Here is a 20377-nt window from a genome sequence, read left to right on the forward strand (position 1 = left end):
CTAGGGCATATCACTAACATTAGGGACCTTTAGTTTATCATTCATGGTGAAAAAATTGAAGGGGGTATCCCCTGCACCCACGTTGGATCCACCCCTGTCCGGTAGTGTAGCCAGGGCTAGCATTGATATTTTGTACTCCCTCCGTCCATATATAGTATCTTAGGACCGGATTTGATATATCATAAGAGTACAAATCTAGAACTGCATATGTCTAGATTCGTAGTTTTAGGATATGTTAAATCCGATACTAGGTTGTTATATGTTGGGATGAAGAGAATAGGCAATTTTAGGAGTGTACATATATGCAGCAAAGCTAGCTCGCGCGTGTACATTGGTGGCGAGCGATTTCCGGGAGCAGTTAGCCTAACTAACTAAATTAGTTTTAGATAACAACGGTAATTAAGGTAGGATTATCCTTTTTCTAGAGAATTTTTTTCTAACAGATTGAAAACTTTCAAGTCAGATTTGAAAACATTTGACTTCAGATTTAAACTTTGAAGTCAAATTTTGAAAATTTTTAACTCAAAATTAAAATTTGTAATACAATTTTGAAAACTTACTCGAGATTGGAAAACTTTCCACTCGAGATTTGAAAACTTCTAAGCCTAGATTGAAAACTTTCAACTCAAAGATCTGAAATCACGTGTGCTGAAGATTAAAAAGAATCAGGAAAAAGCGCAAAAAGGAAAATCGTGAAAAAAAACTGGCGCATGGGAAGGGTGCGAGCTAGCGTGCATGCGCCAATAAGCCATCCCCACATATATGTGCGTATTTGGTGCGTGTACATGTTTGTGGCCATATTGGAGATTGTTTATGCCTCCGATAGTATCATATATAGGATGTATATCTATTCAAATGTACTCCCCTATCCATAAATGTAACTACTTTTACCGTTCAAAATTTGTCAATAAATATAAACATTTATGGAGTACTACTTTTCTAATCTAACCAACCACCCCTTTAGCAGTGATATATAACTTCCACTAATTTAATCACATTACCAAATTTTTAGAAATGTTTATATTTAATTATGTATGAACGGAGAAAGTATATATTTTTGGAAAAGTATGATACATTTTGATGCTACAACTTGATGCCCATGCTTTTCTTCCATGTTAAATTAAGCAGACCTTGTGCATGCAAAGCTCAAAACTATGTGCTCAAGCTAAAAACCGATAACACCAAGTTTCTATTATTTTAGGGTGGTGCTCTATGCTTTTCTCAGTGGGATATATAACTCGTTGCCATGCACACTATACCCTTACCTTGCAGCGACTCAACAACGCTAATCGGCACCATTCTTGTGGATAAGCGCATTCCCCCATGATCCAATAGTACTCTAATGCTACAATATTCCCATAACATTTGAGAAAAGAAATTAAAAGGAGACAAAAAGTGTGCCAAAAGGATTGCACATAGAGCGCACAATAGGTTTCTTTAATTTTACAATTGCATCGGCACCCCCTTGCACCAAACAACACCAACAAAATGGCCTGAAGTGCAAAATAATGAACCTTTATGAGCCCCTTGCTGCAATTTTCCAGCACTAAAACCGTATACAGTACGCTCAAAGTGACCTCACAATTATAATTATTTAATTCACAAATCCATACAAGCAGTGACAAAATTTTTCCCTCCTTTTTTTTTCTCCCTCTCACCTTTCCCCTTCTTATAAATAACCCCTCCACCCGGTTGCACTGCGCTCTCACACCATTGCAGCAAAGCAAAAGCCTCTCAAGAAAACAGCACAAAGAACCAGCTGATCAGCTCTCCTACCCGAGAGGAGATCGATCGATCGATCGAAGCATCCATCCATTTCCATCCAAGAACAAGCAGAGGCAATGAGGCCAGGAGCAGGGTTCAACGCGACGGCGGTGGCGGCGGCGAAGGCGGCCGTGGTGGCCCCCGTGGCCGCCGGCGGCGCGGCGGCGCATTCCGCGTGGCACTCCCCGGTGCCGTACCTCTTCGGCGGCCTCGCCGCCATGCTCGGGCTCATCGCGTTCGCGCTCCTCATCCTCGCCTGCTCGTACTGGAAGCTCTCCGGCTACCTGGAGGGTGGCGCCGGCGGCCGTGGCGGCAACGACGACGGCGGCGCCCCCGCCGACGGCGTGAAGCCGGCAGCGTCGGAGCTGCCGCCGCCGATATGGGAGGAGAAGATACTGGTGATCATGGCCGGCGACGTGAAGCCGACTTACCTGGCCACGCCCATGTCAAGCAGGGCCTCCTCCTTCGGCGACCGGAGCAGCAGCAACGGCGATCAGGCCGACGACGAGAAGAAGAAGGTGCAGGAGGTCGCCATGGGTAGCCTCGTCAAGGATGGTGAGAATGGTGAGCACAGTGAGAGCCAGAGAGACAGAGATGAGCACCACATCCCTGAGGTGTGATGAGTTTTGTTTCCATTTCTTTTTCTTATGTAGTTTTTAGGTCTATTTTGATGCCTCGTTGAGATGATCTCATGATCGTCAGAGATTCAGAGTTGCTTGTGATTGTTGTGGAACACAGAACGCACAGCAATTTTGTTTTGGTTCCCTCGAGAAAAGCTGGAGTTCTTTGTTGCCGCCAAATAGAACAGAGCAGAATTGGATAACCACACCTCCTCATCAAGGTCCAATTTTGTGGGGGTTATCTGTAATTCTTGCAATGACAAACGATCATAAATGATAACCGTTGCCATGAGAAAAACAGCAACCAAGATCATAGTTTTGTAGAGAATTAATACATTTGTAACTTTTTGCCACGATAACAAGGGCAGCTTTTGCTAATTAAGCCTTTTGTTTCTTGAGAAAAGTTGGGTTCTTCTATTTCCTTTCTGTTTGTTTTTGCTCCCAGCGAATGGAAATGGGAATATTATTGTTGCTAAAAAATATGAGAATATTTTTGCCTCTTCTTCGTCGTCTTCTCTTTTCTGTAGTGGCCATTTGGACAAGTGGGCTATATGCATGTGTGTGTGTGTGTGTGGAGGAATCAGGTAGGGCACACACTCTGCATGTGTATGAGTAAATCGAGGGCAAAGTGGATGAGAATTATTTGCTTGAGCCTTTCAGGTAGGAGACGCGGTGCGTCGATGGGCATAGTCCTCATGATTGCGAATATATATGATCAGCAGCAACCATCTACAGGATAAATATTCTTTCTTGGAGAGGACCTGAGTTGGTGTTTCCTGGTGGCTCTGTTGTTTTCAGAATATCCAGTCAGCCGAAATTTGGCAGACAGAGTATAATGAACAGATTCTTGAAGAAGATGTGAGATTTATACCATGATGCATTGATGCTGATATATATCACCACAGTTTATGATCTACTCAACCAAAAAAAAATCTAAGATGGTAAATTTGTCTAGGAAAAGAACACAAGCCTGATTTTTTTCAGTAACAATTATTAGTAGTAAATTTCCTAAAATTTCTCCAGCTGGTTTGTGTTAAGATCATCAAACAGTGCAATGCTCACACTCTACTTTCAGTTGCTAGTTCATCTACATATCTCTCTTGCTCATTTTATATTCCATCTTTATTTCAGCTATATCCCTTAGGATTAGGAATGAGTTGCTATGTCCCCTTAGAGCAAGGTCAATAGTGCAGCCCACTACTAGCTCCAAATCATCTATAGCCAATTCATACAATAGTTGCTTACTATACTATTAATATTTAGTTCCACCTGTCATACACACATTACATCTTGGAGCCCGTGCTGCAGCTAGCTACAGATCTGTAGCCCGCTGTTCTTCTCTCTCTTTCTTTATCTTTTAACATATGTTTATAGCTGGTTTATAGCCTGCTTTTGTACCTGCTATTAGGATTAGGAATGAGTTTATGTCAGCTAGTGGAGTGTCCCATGCACCAGTGAGTCAGCCACTAGTTCGCTACAGCAACAGGCCACAAGAAAGATTGTGTTAGCGACTGTCCAGTTGCTCTTGATCACGTCTTTATATTGAACAAATAACAAAGAGTCGCCCAAGAGGCCATGACAGTAGTACTACTGTAAAGAAACCCTCAGAGTTGGGTATGATGCAAAAGGCACTAAACGACTGAGATAGGACGGCAGTCTGAGTACGTGTCCAGAAAACGTTAACGCCTCATCAAAGTTGATTAAGTATCATCCATAATGGCGTTGTTGGGAGCTGACAGTGGCAATATTCCATAAATTCCAGCAAAGCTTGCGCCCATTTGTGCATGGTGGAAGTCTGATTCCTACGCTGTCTCACTAGCTGAATTATTGCTGCTGTTTACGCTTCTATCACACAAATCCTAGAGAGTTACTAGCATGATGATCCTTAATTAATTCTTGTTTGGATTCGCTCGCTTCCTGAAGTTTTACCTACCAAGATATATGTGCTGGATGGATGCAGTGGCTCTCCATGTCATTTTATTACGGTGCTCGTCAGGTGCTGCAGCGAGAGGGGAGGACGACGACGTCTTGGGGACGGTTTGGCCAGAGCTTTTCGACGCTTAAAATTTGGAGATCTAGGGCGACGTACGACGCCTAGTGGCTGGCGATTTCTGGGAGAAGGGACGCGAGGAGGGGAGAGATGCAATGTAATCGAGAGTAGTGCATGATTGATCCACTTAAAAACAAGTTGTAGATGATCAATTTCTGCTCCTTTGTGAAGTCATCTTTCGTCTCCTCTGCACCGGAAGTGAAGGCCGCTTTCGTTGATAGTTGCAAGCTCATGTCATGAACTTCGACCGGAAAAGCCTCTTTTTGTAAATGAAGGTACTTAAAACTATGGATATTTTTTTAAGAGTAATGTTTGGCTATTGCTACAAGCTACAAGATGTAGGTTGGAGATGTTTATGAAAATTATTTTATCTTGTTGAAAAGTATGTGTGGCCGAAGACAACAATGTTGTTGGGAATATATAAGGAAACAATATATGTTATTTTTTAAAAAAAAACTTGCTTATTACAGGATCTCGGGACCTATTTATAGTCCAAAGGTTTCCTTAGGGCATGTACAACCGTATGTAATAGCGATATCTTTTTGTTGCGATGCAAATAAATTTGATGATGTGGAAGAGAGAGATGAGAGGAAAGAAAATGAAGGTTGCTATGCATGACAACAGCTCATAGTCGACTCTTAACATTTATTAAAATAAATTTTGTTGCAGGAGGGTAGTTATCATTAATGCACCAAAATAATATGTATGTTAAATACCATATTGGACTCTACCTTTGTACATGACTTTACCAGTGATTTTACAGCTATATCCTAATTGGGACATCTCATATCTACGGAGTAACTCAGGAATTTTTAGCCTTCTTGACCTAATGGATTGTAATTAGGTTGTCCATCCTATATGGATTGTGTACGTTAAAAAGAGCTACGGCAACCAGAGTCGCTTCCTAGTTGCCTTCGGCTCCAATGGCCTTCGCCACCTCTAACGGTCTTCGTGATCTTCGAGGGTGTGCTCCATTATTCCTGGTGGTCTTTCTCACCTTATGTAACTATTGGAGAAATGGGAAAGTGAGGTCCCCATTCCTCCGGGGGCCTGGGATACCGTGGGCTCACAAGATCACTTTCTATCACATATATAATTCATCACAAAGTCAAAAACTACATAGGTGGAAGATGACAATTGGTGTGAAATAGGATCCTAGGCCCTTATCCAACAGGGGTCTGGGGCACCGACGCCCTTTAAGGTTTTCATTTAGGAAGCCTCAAGAAGAGTATCAAGACATACAAGATTTACATCTACAAAGAATGAAAAAGAGTGTGGAGACGTATAAGATCTATATGTTCAAGGTACTAAAGTAGATACATATGAACATTGGCATATCCTCTAAGGCCATGTCCATTATGAACTCCTTCATCAACGGCATCTTCAAGAAGCTTGTCAAAGTTAAGAAGACTTCCCATCAAGCAACATGGGAGCGCGCGGGGCCCTGAGAGAACCCGTGGGCCCCAAGCATGGACCGTGCCCCAGGAGCACGATTTGTCCTAGAGATACAGTGGTTCGAGGCACTGATATAGGTCCAAAGTAAGACTTAGACATGTCATTACCATTTTGGAAGGCAAGCCTGGCAGTGCCTTTTGCTTGGGCTAGACCTAGGAACTTCGTCGGCAACGCTCGCTGCTCGGGCTTAGCTCGGGATCTCCTCCCGGCGGTCTACGCAGGGTGGTGGGCCTGATGATTGGACAACGATGGCATTAAGCCGTAGCAGAGTGGAACCTAGAGAATTACAACTCGAGGTTATATCTCAATTACATGCAATAAGGAGGTGGCAAAGATATGAAGTAATCAAGCTAGCCGCGTCACTCAAAGGAACAACATTAGGGCAATGAGCCGTGTGCTGGTGAACGGTGCATGACTTTGCCGTAAAGCAATAAAGTGGGCAGCCAATCCACTGTGTCCTTGTATGGGCCCATTGAGCCCGGTTTCAGGACAGGTGGAGGTGTGGAGCAAGAAGCCTTCTCTAGCTTTCGTAGGCTCCTGCTCAGTCCTTTCAGAACACAAGCGCAGGCCCGATCAACAACAATGATTACGTTTAGACTAATGTGATAGATATGGAACAAGGACAAGACCGAGCATAGTCGCTTCCCCATTCAAGAATGTAATTGTCGGCTCTCCTTAGGGTATAAAAGGAGGAGTCCGATAACATAGAAGGGGGTTGGGTTCTGAAAAAATTGAGCTCGACCCTAGTTCATCTCGTTGTAAGAACTTTGTAATGCATACATCACACATAGTCTCAAACACAGGAGTAGGATAGAGTGGGCTGAACCTGTATAGTTGGTCATGTTTGGTGTTCATCGCATTTAGGGTTAGGGTTCATCGCATGAAAGAGTTTGATCTCAACTCGCCCCCTGGCCAAATCTCAAAAGGGGGTTCTTGCTTTCCTGCTAGAAGAGATCCACTCTCCGGCAGTAACCCTCGTCGCTCTTTATGGACTTCACCATCTATAGCGATTTGCGTCATTGTCGTCAATCTTCGCTACCTTCGGTAGCTTCTGGTGAAGGGGTGCATGACCTTCCTCCAATAATATGGACCTCTTGAAAAGATTTGTGATTTTTTGTGTTTTTTTGACGCAACAATCCGAATGTACGCACACCATTTCACTTGGTATGCAACTTTTTTTTGCAATTTCCACGTTAATCAAGAATACTGAATTAATTAACCATGTATATGTGTTGGACCGAAGTACAGAGATGTAAGAACAGAACAGATCATCAAAATTTTTGATCTTGTAATTTTAAAGATTTTTTTTTGTAACGAATTCCTGTGCTAAGCTTTGCTCAAGACCTCAACCCGGAGCAGCAGAAAGGACACGGCAGGAGAGCGGACCACCAGCGGGCGGCGTCACGGTGGCCGAGATGACACAAGCTAAGCCATGTGCACACCCTCCGCATGGCCGCCACATCAACCGCACGACACGATCGATCGCGCGGGCGTAGCGGCGCCTCCTCTCCCCTCCCCGCCACACCCCACGTACGTCCCCACCCCCACACCCGTTCGTGGACGTGCGATGCTCCGCGCGATGGCGTTGCGCGCGTCCCAGATCGTCGTTGCGCGCGGCGCGGGCATGCACTAACTACGGCGACCACACGCGCCCACAAACCACGCACACCCACCGGGGGGAAGAAGGGGGACGCCGTGTCGCGTCCTCCGTTCGCTTCGCCGCAAAACGTACGGATCGCGTGTGGTGCGCGCGTGGTGGGCTGGTGGCCTGACCTCGGAATGATATTGCTGCCCTGGCCGAGGACAGAGTGCTCTGCTTTGCTCTGTGTATTAAATTACGCTCGTCGCGGTACAGGGATAAGCTGCTCAATTCTCCGTAGCGGCAGATGGGCCTTTCCGTGAGTGAAACAATAGGCCTTGTATAGTTGTGCCTTCGGTTTGTGCTCGGTTTACCAAATTCCGTCAAAAAGCATCATGTGTTATGAAAATAGAAGCATAACGGAGACATGAATTTTACGTGGAAAACCCTTACGGAAAAAAACCACGGACACCAAATGGCAATGATCAGTATAGAGGAATTGAATACAAACGCAAGGGATATATTGAATTGCCGTGATAATGATCAGTATAGAGGAACTGAATACAAACGCAGAGGATATATTTGGATGTCGCACCCTCCCTGTACGGCTTACAAGAGTATATATAAGAGATAATAGGAAAACACCTAATAGGAAACAACATGGACTCTTACTAGGAAACTAATCCGAATATATTATAAGTCCAAAAAGTCATATCATATATTTAACATTTCATGTTTCCTACTAGTACGTAGCCGGTAGCCTGTTGGCTTTGTATTGTATTTTTTGTGACCCAGACAGACATTTTGTTGAGTTTCATTCATATACAGGCATCAGCCCAAAAAGGTTCTTAAAACATGGCGGTAAAGTTTGAGTAATCATACTTAAACAAATTAGAGTGGCTATATCACACTCTGGGGGATTCCACCATGCATTATTGCGTGTGTGATCGTTGTCGTATTGCCACTCGCTCCCATCCGCGTGCGAGCAAAACCGTTACGTCTTTTCAACATCCGAGAACTATTAACGCGTCATGTGCAATTTGTGCATGTCTCCCCACAGTAGGTCACCATATATAGGATATTCTCTCTTTCCCCTCTGGTTACCATACACTCACCGGTTACCAACTTACGATTCAACAACATATACTACCTCCACTCCTAAAAATAAAGCTCTTGGGAAAGATGCCTAATGGTGTGGTAACTTTTGTGTTCTCCTTATCACCCATTTAACCATTGGAGATGAACTTACTCTTTGTGGAGAATAGAAGAAAGAAAAAAAATCCATTTTAAACAACCCCCAAGGCCCCAACTAATCACTTATAACCCCTAAACTATTGCTGAACTCATTTTACCCAAAACTATTAAAAATAACATGTATTTTAAGCTGAAATTTCTCTTGTTTATTTCTTGAATGTTAAGCTGAATTTTTTCAAGTTATAGATGACACCATAATCAAAGTTATAAAATAATGACAAATTATTTGCTTAAAATTTAAAACCTCAATATTAAATCAGTCTTAGTGCTTTCAACATTTGTAAACAACAATAAAAAAAATCTAAAAATATTGAGAGGTAATTATAATGCATCTATCAATCGTATTTTAGTGCATATTATGACTTATATAGGAAAGATCAGAATGAATAACGTTACGGAGTAAGGTGAAGCATTTTTAATAGTGCGGGTGTAAAATAAGGTAAAAGTTATTTAGATGCTAAGTGCTCTGATGAAATAGTTCGGGGATAGCTTTTTCTCTTGCGAAGAAAGCCTGGTGAACAAGCCTACATATACTCCCTTCGTTTTTAAATATAAGTATTATTTAGATTAAGAATTTGTCCTTAAAATAGTGTAATTTTAAAGTGGTCCACTAAAACTCTTTAATACTGCTTCATTTTTTTTCTTCTCACTTTAGTCACCAAACCATAGTACTCCCACCTCGTCATTTTCTCTCTCACCTTGTTTTTCTTCATATTAATGAAGAACATAGTAGTTTTTTAATCTCTTTCTTGGATATAGGGAGTAGTTAGTGTGGTGGTCAATAATTTATAGGTGCACAACTTCATCTACCAAATTTTAAATCGTTGTACTATAAATATTAAATATTATGCACACACAAACACTTTTAATAGGAAATTAGTGACTTAAAAAACCTATAGATGGTCATGGGTGTATGGTGTGCAATTCATAGTGGTGTCTCTTCCGTGTAATCTAAAAACAAAACGTGCATGCAGTGACCTGATGATGCTCTGAAAATACAAACAACAGCTTTTGCTGAGAATATACGCATGCCAAGTGGAAGTAGTGGACACGAATGTAAAAATATGTAATGAGAATATGAAAACTCCCGTAGGATAAAGAAAAAAAAAGAGATTTGTCAACGTCATCATGATTATATATATGAGTAAAAGTTTTACTGATGTTGATATGAACAAATCTTAAACGCTCATTTTTTATTCCACAAGAACTTATAATTTTTCAATAATTTCCACTATATATTTTCCCGAGATGCATGATGCAGTTGGCATCGATATAGTTCAATAGTGGGGAGTGGATTTTTTGTCCCTCGAGGGGACATCTCCTCATTTTGTACATGTCATTTAAAAAGTTATCAAATATTTTTTAAAAAAATACCAAGATATATCGTTTCACAAACATGCGAGTTAAAATTCGACTTATACAATTCGAAAAAAAAAATTTAACCATTAATTACGCGTTCTATTCATAGTCAAATGTATTATTTTTGTTTCTACTTGTATAAGTTGAATTTGAATATGCATATTTGTGAAATGACATATCAGATATTATATATCCTACTAATTTTTTTGATGACTTTTTAAGTGACACGCAAAATAAGGGGATATCCCTTTAATGGTTGGAAAGTATAGTAACGTTGATATAGGAATCGGCAAGCCTTTGAACCTGAAGTGAGTAACAGTCGCGCAAAAGGGGCGGAGGCGCGTGGTGCATGGTCATATGGTGGCGACGCCCGCCGCGGCGGACAGCGACGCGGCGGGAGCGGTCGGCCGGCCAGGCCGTCCAGCGGAAAAAAGGTGGCGCGCGGCGGCAAGCGCGCGCGGCAGTCAACACACCGGAGAATATATAATAATGGCGCGGAGGTGGAGGGCGACGGCTCGGGCTGCGTCCTTCAGGTGTTGAGGCGAGCCGCGACTAGCTACCACCGCGCGTGTGGATCGAGCGGATCAGCGGTGGAGCAGAGGCCCCGGGAAAAGGCGCCGGAAGAAAGGAGAGCAGCGACGACGACGACGACGGCGACGTGATCATGCGCGACGCCGACGCAACGGAGTACGCCCGTGCGCGTCGCTGCTGCGGCTGCTTGGGATGTACGACATGCACAGTTTTCATCAGCTGAGGCCTCACGTTTGCTGATGCAGTTGTAAGAGCAGTGGTCGTGGAGGTTCTCGGCTCTCGCGGTGGAATCTTGCTTGCTGCTGCAACCACAGGAGAGGAAATATAATGGTCCATGGAACGATCACATTCGCATCGGTTTGGGACCGAAATGGACGAGACGGAAGGTGAAGCATTGACAGAGTGGGGATGGGATTAAAAATCCCCGTCGTCCTCTCGTCATCTCTGAGAACATAGTTGTCAATTCCTACGTACGTACGCTGTGTCTGTCTGTATGGTCCGGAATTAATACCCAGAAATCTAGAATGTTCTTCCGTTTTAACAGGAGACAACGGAGCACAGAATGATGCCATATATATCCCATTTCGTTGCTCCGATGTTACCCTTCACTATGGAAACTGACGAGTATGTGCATGATCAAAACTGATGATGGTGAGTAGAAATCCATACCTCCTTTCTTCGAATAAAAGGAAAAGAAAAGAACTAGTCGAATGCATTGAGCAAGTCCAATGCGTAGAGTAAGATTGAAAGCTATGTGCTAAATTTACAATTCGTGTTTACAATAGATGAATGAAAATAATGAATAAATTTAAACAGATACTCTAAGATGCTTCGAATCATTATAGGGAGGAATGGAGGATCACGGTCGAATTTTCTCGCCCTTGGATCAACGCCAAGATTCATGCTCCGTCGGATGAGCTCCTTACGTCACGTTAGGCTCAAATTCCTAATTATCTTGACGTCGAGTTTGAATCCTATACTTCAACTGCGTATCAGATATAACGCTTTCCTCAACTTTCAAAATCAATGCAAAAGAGATCATAAGACGGTTCGAATGATGATTTTAGCTAACATGGTGCCTACGTGACTGGTTTGACTTGGTCCTCGTCTCACGTAGTGTTGACTTGACACTAAAAGCAAGATTAAAAAAAATAAACAAAATATGTGAAACCTATATATCAGTCAAATAAAAAAAATTAAAAAAAGTGGGACCCACCTCACCATCTCTACTCTCTCTCCAGTCAGAGTGCCTCTTCTCCCCTCTCCCTTCCCAGATGTGGATGGCGGGCAGCAGGAAAGGAGCTAGGCAGCGGCCGACGATGCGTGCACGTGCATTCAGGAGAAAGAGAATTCAATGACAGTTAACCATGGACACGGTGACGATGCTTCCCGCTTCTCAATGGCTGACATGGCAGTGGCGAGTCCGGGTCTGATCCTCAAGCGGCGGCGACAGTGTCTTTTTTTCCCCTTTTCTACATGCTCGGGTTAGTGGCTTTGTCTCTACTCGGTCTCTTGTTGCACAAGCAACGTGGTTGGCCGCAGCGACCACTCGTGGTCCCATGCTAGTGACGAGAGAGCTAGTGTGTCCTAACAGTGAGCTCCCCATCCCTACGGCACCATTGTCTCCTCTTGTCCAACTCCAGCGACCATGACAACATCGCCACCACAGACATCACCGCCGACCTCGCCCGCCTCTGTTCGCACTACTACTACCACCGGCAAACCCATCTGCCCCCGCGATGTTCTATGCCTTGTCGCATGCACCGACAACCCGCCGCGCGCACCATCTCCATACTAACTATATCCTCATAATTCTCCTCCCCTGCCCTCACAGCACTCCTCCCTTACCCCGCCCTCACACTTCTCCTCCCTTCCCTCCCCACGCACGCCCTCTACACGTGCCGCCTCCATGCCCACGAGTCTACGCTAGGATGGCTAGGTCGAGGCATCGCGCACATCGACGACCCACTGCCTCCACGTCTACAATCCACCAGTTTGCGCCGCTGTTAGAGGGCCAGCAGCCCAAGGCTCCTCCTCCGCTCTTGCCACTCCTCCTTGGGACGCTCATCCCCATCCTCCTTGTTGCACCCTCCACTGCTGCTACTCCTTGTCCACCTCCTCCTCGCCGTCCCCTTTGCTCACAGCCGATAGAGAGTGATAGAAGGATAAGAAGGGAGATGTTGTTTCACTTGTATGCGGTCCCACATGGTTTTTTATTTTCTATTCTGGCACCATGTCAGCTAAAATAGTCTCAGTACTATCTTGTGACTATATTTGCACCGGTTTTGGAAGGTAAGAGACGTGCTATATCTAGAATTGCGGATCAATGACGCGTTGAGGAACATAAAGTAAACTTATTCCAATTACCAAAACAGTAGACCGTCCGTTAGCCCTCGGCCCATTTTCTACCTCTTCGAGATTTGGCGGGCCATAAATCCCTCTCAATTTCTCAAGCCCATCTAACCTCTCGCACTCGCTCGCTGCGCCGCGTACGGCCCATCACAGTTCGATTTGGAGATCTATCTCCTCTCCTTACTTTCTCGGCGATCTGCGTACTAGGGTAGAGGCACTGAATTACGATTCGGACACGGAGTCCGATCGATTTCGTCTATAAACTCTGCAGGTAGGGGCTTGTCTCTTGCTTGGTTCGTTCGCCTCCTCTGATCCATTCTCCCCACCCTACTCGGTCTCTTGTGCAGGGAACGAACGTGGAGCGGCAGATGGATATGGATGGAGTGTCAAATTATCAATTTTTTTCGTATGGAGGCCTCCGCGGTCGCAAGAGCCACTACCAAGCGACTTCCCTCCCATCGAGAGCTCCGTCGACCGCCGAGGCATCCCGCATTACAGGTGAGCGATTGGCAACCGGCGCTACTCCAACATCTTGATGCGTCCGAGATGCCTGACGCCATTAACCCGGGAAGAAGCTCACGAGATCATTCGCGAGGACGTGAGGAAGAGACATCAGAGAGGGGAGGATAACACTGGACAGGGATTTCTTCCGGCAGCTTCAGCATCATATATATACATGGAGCAACAGAGCCGTGGCACTGGCACCATTGACAACATGTACAGCGACGACGGCGGTGGGTTGCCGGCGCTGTCCCCGCGTCGAGCACGGCCGTGGCCGCCGCGTTGCAGGAGGCGGTAGCGAGTGAGGCGAGGGAGCGCGAGTGCGCCGTGTGCTTCGAGGATTTCGAGGAAGGAGAGATGCTGGCGAGGATGCCCTGCTCCCATTGCTTCCATGGGAGCAGTATCTCGGACTGGCTCCGGGTCAGCCATCTCTGCCCGCTCTGCCGATTCCCGCTGCCAACCGAAGAGCAATAGTTTCTAGGACAGTAAAGTAAAGAGGATACGCCGTGGCCAGAGATGAAACCGATCATCGATTTCTTGTGCTTATACCCCCCATGGTTCATCAAACACCTACGCTGCTATTATGTCCGAGAACTGCAGTCCAACATTGGCATATGTTTAATCAGATATAGTTCATGACAAGAAAATGTATACATATTCGCTTCTGATTCGTCTTCCCGCGAATGATCGGTAGCAATGCGCGTTTTGGGGCTGAGGCCGGGACGGATCCATGCCATGCCTCCTCTTCTTCACTCGCAACGTCGCGCGATGAAGCGGAGCCAAACAAGATGAACAGATGAGCCGTAATAAACAGCTTACCTACTGACTGGTGGGCCCAATTTAGCAGCAGAACTAATAAGAGCCCATTTGTGCTCAGCGTAGTACATCAGCTTTTAAGGACACTTTCCATCTTCCATTTTCCTTTTCTTGCAGGGAAGAGTATAGTTAGTGTTCAGCAATGACAGCCCATCGGTGCTCATAAGTGCATTAGCTTTCTAATAATGGACAAGGGCATTTCCATTTTCTTTCCTCTTGCAGGGAAGAAGATAGTGCCCAAACAATGGCAGCGATGGTGACTGAATAATTTCTTAGTCTCTGCAGTATGATTGCAAAATTGCAATCCCTTTGCTATGCACCACCGTTGGACTGCATCAAGAATTCAACGCAACGCCTCACGCTGTAGATTCCAGCACACATTTTTGGTAGCCTGTTGATTCCAGTTTGATGCCGCTTGTGCTTGTGATGATTCTTTTCGGTTATTGTGTCTGGTATCATTGTGCGAATGGCAGACTAGTCCAAGATATAGCAAACTAGTAATAATTCAATAATGTTTGGCTACGGGAAGATAGCATCAATTCAGTGGTGAAATTGGTTAAAAAGGGTTCATATACCGCCATTTCCTCCCATCATCAAAATGACCAAGCATTAGAACTAGCGACTATTTTCATAGCATCAAGCAGTACAATATGTCTGACACAGCACAAACATTCATCAATAATAATACAGTTACACATACATACATAGACATACACCGTGCTTAACTGCTTATTTAAGCAGGGGCCAAGCGAAGGCACCCCTTCACATGATCACATATATACTTACTCGTGACAGGAAAAAATGCAGAAGCCCCCAAGTTGCCACCTGTGGCCACTTGGCCCAAATTACGTGCTGCTACTTAGCTTAGCTTAACCTACTTGAATCCGACGAGCTGCTGCTGCTGCTGCTGTTCATTATAGCTCGAGGAAGACGAACTCCTCGATCGCCGGGATGTGGCCGATGTGCTCGAGGGTCTCCTTGTCGGGCTCCTCGTCGACGCCGATGGCCATGATGGCCTGCTTGCCGCGGAAGGTCCGGCCGACGCTCATGAAGCTGATGTTGACGTTCGTCTGGCCGAGGATGTTGCCGACCTTGCCGATCATGCCGGGCTGGTCGATCTGCCGGCACAGGATCAGATTGCCCTCCAGGCTGACGTCCACCTCGTAGGGCCCGACGACGGTGAGGTGCGGCACGCCGTACTTGACCCTCCCCTCGAGGACGATGTCGCCGCCGTCGCTGATGGCGCCGGCGAACTTGGACTGGACGTGTGAGAGCCTCACCTGGATGGACTCCAGCGGCGCCTCCGCGGCGGGGCTCTCGTGGGAGACCCGCTCCTCGGTGATGCGCAGGCCGCGCTGCTTCGCCGTGTAGTCGGCGTTCACCAGGTTGACGAACGTGCTCGACACGGGCTCCACGATGCCCTTGGTCACCATGGCGCGGAGGAGCCTCGTGTCGAGGTCGTCCGGGCCACGGGCCGTGGTGTACACCACCTTGACGCCCTTGATGCCGCCGCTCTCGCCTGCGACGAGCTGCACCGCCAGCTTGCCCAGCTTCTCTGCCAGTGAAACATACGGGGCAAGCTCTGACATGACCTGCCATAGTTGTGAAAAATTGAAACATCCATATGATGAGATCGAACGAGCTGGTCCAAGAAACTTGCATTGCTGAATTGTGACATTAATTGACCAACAAACCAACATAGGGAAATTTGTTCGTACCTCAGCTGGGACCATGGGAGCATTCACGGCTGTTGCTGCGAGCTCACCTCTCAGTGCACCGACGACAGCTTCGGCTATCTCGATAGCGACGCCCTCCTGAGATTTGGTGAGTTCATTGAAGTTAGTACATCAGTTGGGAACAACAGCTAATGGTCTGCATCAATGCAGGACAATATGCTTGTAGGTAAGATGCAGACCTGGGCCTCCACTGTACTTGCTCCAAGATGGGGTGTAACAGTAACATTCTCATGGAGGACTAGCTTGCTGTCCTTGGCTGGGGGCTCCTCAGTGAAGACATCAAGGGCTGCCTGATCCACATTGGCAAGAAAAAGAAATCCAACTTTCAGAAAAATCGCACATTGATAATTCAGAAGATAACGGATTACATATGGGAAATTGCAAATCACCTGAGCAACTTTGCCAGAGTCAAGGGCTCTGACAAGAGCATCTTCGTCGATCACTCCACCCCTGGCCACATTGATGATCCGAACTCCATTCTTCATCTTAGCAAAGGATTCGTCGTTGAAGACCTTGGATGTTGCTGGGGTGAGAGGCATGTGAAGGGAGATGAAGTCGGCTCTGCCAATGGCCTCATCGAAAGAGACCAGTTCAGCTCCAATGGCACGAGCCCTATCGGCAGGGGCGTACGGATCATGAGCAATCACATGCATACCGAGCCCTTTCGCCCGCCTGGCTACCTCTGAACCAACCTTGCCAAAGCCCATGACCGCAAGTGTCTTCCCGACCAGAGAAACTCCAACGTACTTGGTTCTTTGCCATTTCCCTGTAATAAATGACAGATTTGTTTATTCGATGCATTGGATAGCAAGAAAGAACCGACTAATGAAGAACCTCTTTAAAGATAAACTGCAATACACCATTTCATGACCTGAGACAGTAAAATGTTTTGGTATTCCACAATTATTTCTGTGGATGGTAGCCCATAGCTAGTACTCAATACAGAAGTCTAATAAACAGTTTACACACACAGAATTCAGTTTGCGAAGACTTTTCAGTGTTATAACTTGTAAGCACCAAAACGCAGCTACTTTTCATAAATAACCTATATATGTTTTGTTTCAACAAGTAACATTTTTTAGGAGAACTTTTGCTAATAGATAGTCCTCTGCAGAAAGAACAAATTTCTAAAGTTGATCAGGATCATATTCTCCACTGAATTGAGGAATCATGCCTTCTGTAAATGCCTACCTAGATTTTGTTTTTCTGATCATATATTCTGATAAGTGAAGTCGCTAACATAATTGTGCTATCCGAACTAATGGCAGAAGATATATGCCCATCACCGAGAGTTATGACGCATTTGTATTGGTCAAATTGATAAGCTGTCATTATCTGAATTAGACTTTGCATATTGGAAAAGGACAATAAACTATGCCAATCAATTACCCCAATAGATAGGTTGTGGACATCACAATCAAGTGAATCAACTTGATGACTGTAAGTTATTACCTAACTCTTTCTTTCCTGCTTTTCCCTCTCTAATGGTATCAGTTTCAGAAGTCTGCTACACGTTAATCTTTTTTTCCTTCAGTTCTCCGAAGAACTAGAAATATAATATAACATTAATTGTAAAAAAGTGAATCTTCTTGAACATTAATCTGCTAGGCCGGTGGTAAGAATTGGAATGAATTTGTTTAAGCCTTCTTGGTTTTAACGCAAATTCAATACAGTTCTTTAAGCCTACTGGACAATGAGAGAAACCATTGGTAAAAATTATTGTGACAAAAATTTAATACCAATTCACTCACAGGCAAGTAGCTAAAATATACACTAGTAAGTGTAGTCATTTTATGGATTCAGTTCACTAATCAGTTCAGAGTTTGTGGCGAGCTTAACTACTCTATGTATTCTCAATTATTTAATTTATTTCCACTATATCAAAGGAAGCAAAAAGATCTGCCTTAGAAAAGAAAAGGTAAGTAAAGAAAAAGAGACACCAAAAGGGGCATACAAAGTATTCTGAATTTGTAAATAAATTGCACATAGAAGCACTGCTGATAACGACTTATGCACACAAGGGGGGCCGAGCGTCTTGTTGGTGCACAGGCAGAGCGGTTCATGAGATGCAATAATTTAGTTCAGACACCAGGAGCAAGTTTCATTTGTCCCCAACCAATTATTGCACCTATTATGCCCATGTTGTAGTAGTTGAACAAAATTATAATCGTTCTGCTAGATGCCTAGATCCACATGTCTATGTTAAGTTTCCTATTCTACAAATACTCCCTCCATTCCATAATATAAGAGATTTTAGGTGGATGTGACATATCCTTATACAATGAATCTGGACAGGCGGCATGTCCATTTCATATTATAAGACTTTCTAGCATTGTCTACATTAATATAAATATTAATGAATCTAGACACCTATATATATCTAGATTCATTTATATCTATATGAATATGTAAAGTCTTATGACCTGAAACAGAGGAAGTAATAGGAATAGTATCGAATTTGCAACAGAAGAAACTCTAGGCACAACCAGATTCATTGAACCTCCCCACCTTCAGTAACGCCTAACAGTTCGCTTCACTATTCACTACTCGATCCAGATATCCACAACATTAGGAGCGGACCGGAGTTAGTACTAACCATGTCAGATAATTATCCACAAACTGCCACTAGCCCACTAGTGGAGTAGTAGTACTAATTCTGTACTGCAACAGAAGTACTAGTGCTCATCTGTCCCAGTGTCTCGCTGACAGTCTGTACCTTGTGCAGTGAAAACAGTAAGAATGCGGCTGTAGACTGTATAACAAGAAAATGATATGGGGCCATATGAAAAGAGAAAAAATATCTCGATAGCACCATCGCAACATGCTGAAACGGACGCCAAAGTTGTTCTCGACAAAAAGAAGCTAATGTCCAAAGGTTGTGATGCGCGTGCAAGTTGAGAGACAACAGAAGAAGTAATGGGGATTATTTAAAATGAAGGGGATTCGTTATAAAATTCAATCAGTTTGCAGTATCGATGGCTAAGCCCAAATATTGTTGTGTCTGTAACTTCGTTTGCTACTCCTACCATCAGAATCGAACACGACGTCGATGTCAAACAACCTGCTCGCATCTGAATCGATCCTCCAGTAATCAACTAGTAATAGTAGAATGACCTCATTTTTGGCTCATTGGTCAACTAAATCAGCCTCGAGTTCTAAGTCGAACACGTCAGTCCACAGCGATGAACGAATGGAATGGTGGCAACAAAATGTAAAGGCAGAGTTGAAGAGTTGAATGGATCACATCACTGACCGGCCTTGAGGGCGGCGTCGGCCTGGGAGACGTTGCGCGCCATGGAGGCGAGGAGCGCGATGCCGTGCTCGGCGGCGGCGACGGTGTTGGCGGTGGGGGCGTTGACGACGAGGCAGCCGGCCTCGGTGGCGGCCTGGAGGTCGACGTTGTCGATCCCGACGCCGGCGCGGCCCACCACGCGCAGCCGCCCGCGCCCGGCCTCCAGCACCTCCCTCGTCACCTTGGTGCCGCTGCGCACGATGAGCGCGTCGAACTGCGCCACCTTGGCGAGGAGCTCCGCGGGGGACATCCCGTACGCGCACTCCACGTCCGCGAACCCGCGCAGCACCGCCAGCCCGGCCTCGCTCAGCTTCTCCGCCACCAGCACCGCCGGCTTCGGCCACAGCGCCCCGTCCGTCCCCGCGCCCAGCGTCACCCTCCCCGCCGCCGGCTCCGACGCCGCCACCGCCGCCGCGGACGCCGACGACGAGATCACCGCGGATCGGACGCTTCGGCGCCGCGGGAGCGTCACCCGCGCCCCCGCGGCGGGGCTCGCGCGCGCCGCGGCGGCGGCGGCGTGAGGCCTTGAGAGGGCGGCGCGTGAGGCGGCGGCGGCGGTTGCCATTTTCTCCGATCGATGGGGAGCGAGAGAGTGATCGTGTGTTTTTTTCTTTTTTTTTTTGCGTAGGATTTTTGCGTGATTAGGGAGGAGGGAGAGAGGGCTCGGTTTATATCGTTGGAGGAAGGGAGGGAGGGAGGTTGGTGGGGTTATTTTTTGGGGAATTTTTTAATAGAAAAAGTGGGCCCGGGAATTATTGCTTGGGGATCAGTGTGGGTAGAGTTTGTAAACTTTTATTTTTTGGGAAGAGAAATGTTTGGATAGGATAGCTTGGATAGGGAATTTTATTTGGGTTAGAATGCAAGTGGGTCAACGTCAAGCAAATGGTAAAAGTAATAAAAGTGACTTCATCAAACAGATGGTAAAAACTGACTTCACTAAAATAAATTGTTACTTCCATTTCTAATATAGGAGTAGCTAACTTGGGGAATTATAGCTTTTAAAATTTGTTTGAAAATATAACAATTTATCCATTTACCATCTCCTCTTAAGTCTCAATCAATCACAGC

The 20377-nt window shown here is 45.4% G+C and overlaps 2 protein-coding genes and 1 pseudogene across 2 annotated transcripts; 2 read left to right on the forward strand and 1 right to left on the reverse strand.

Annotated features, from left to right (window-relative positions):
• The first annotated feature begins 1714 nt into the window (after positions 1-1714).
• Positions 1715-2539, forward strand: LOC127781505 (protein GLUTAMINE DUMPER 3-like). The gene has a single exon (XM_052308464.1). It carries the CDS (start codon positions 1842-1844, stop codon positions 2382-2384), a length of 543 nt encoding a protein of 180 aa, XP_052164424.1. The 5' UTR covers positions 1715-1841; the 3' UTR covers positions 2385-2539.
• A 10833-nt stretch (positions 2540-13372) lies between these two features.
• LOC127781333 (uncharacterized) lies at positions 13373-13939 on the forward strand (annotated as a pseudogene).
• Positions 13940-14833: 894 nt separating this feature from the next.
• LOC127782232 (D-3-phosphoglycerate dehydrogenase 1, chloroplastic-like) lies at positions 14834-19956 on the reverse strand. The gene is made up of 5 exons (XM_052309334.1): positions 19271-19956; positions 16407-16783; positions 16197-16307; positions 16000-16095; positions 14834-15873 (listed from the first exon to the last, which is right to left on the reverse strand). The coding sequence occupies exons 1-5, from the start codon at positions 19872-19874 to the stop codon at positions 15196-15198; spliced, it is 1866 nt and encodes a 621-aa protein (XP_052165294.1). The 5' UTR covers positions 19875-19956; the 3' UTR covers positions 14834-15195.
• Positions 19957-20377: the final 421 nt, after the last annotated feature.

Source organism: Oryza glaberrima, chromosome 8 (genome assembly GCF_000147395.1).
Source record: "Oryza glaberrima chromosome 8, OglaRS2, whole genome shotgun sequence".
In the NCBI taxonomy this organism is placed as follows: domain Eukaryota; kingdom Viridiplantae; phylum Streptophyta; class Magnoliopsida; order Poales; family Poaceae; genus Oryza; species Oryza glaberrima.

Bases quoted from the DNA above. Each gene is read 5' to 3' on its own strand.
- LOC127781505 (XM_052308464.1), top strand. From the start codon at position 1,842: ATGAGGCCAGGAGCAGGGTTCAACGCGACGGCGGTGGCGGCGGCGAAG.
- LOC127782232 (XM_052309334.1), bottom strand. From the start codon at position 19,874: ATGGCAACCGCCGCCGCCGCCTCACGCGCCGCCCTCTCAAGGCCTCAC. The intron at 16,096-16,196 runs GTCTGCATCTTA...ACCAAATCTCAG, and splicing joins CAAGTACAGTGGAGGCCCAG to GAGGGCGTCGCTATCGAGAT. The intron at 15,874-15,999 runs GTACGAACAAAT...CAACTATGGCAG, and splicing joins CTCCCATGGTCCCAGCTGAG to GTCATGTCAGAGCTTGCCCC.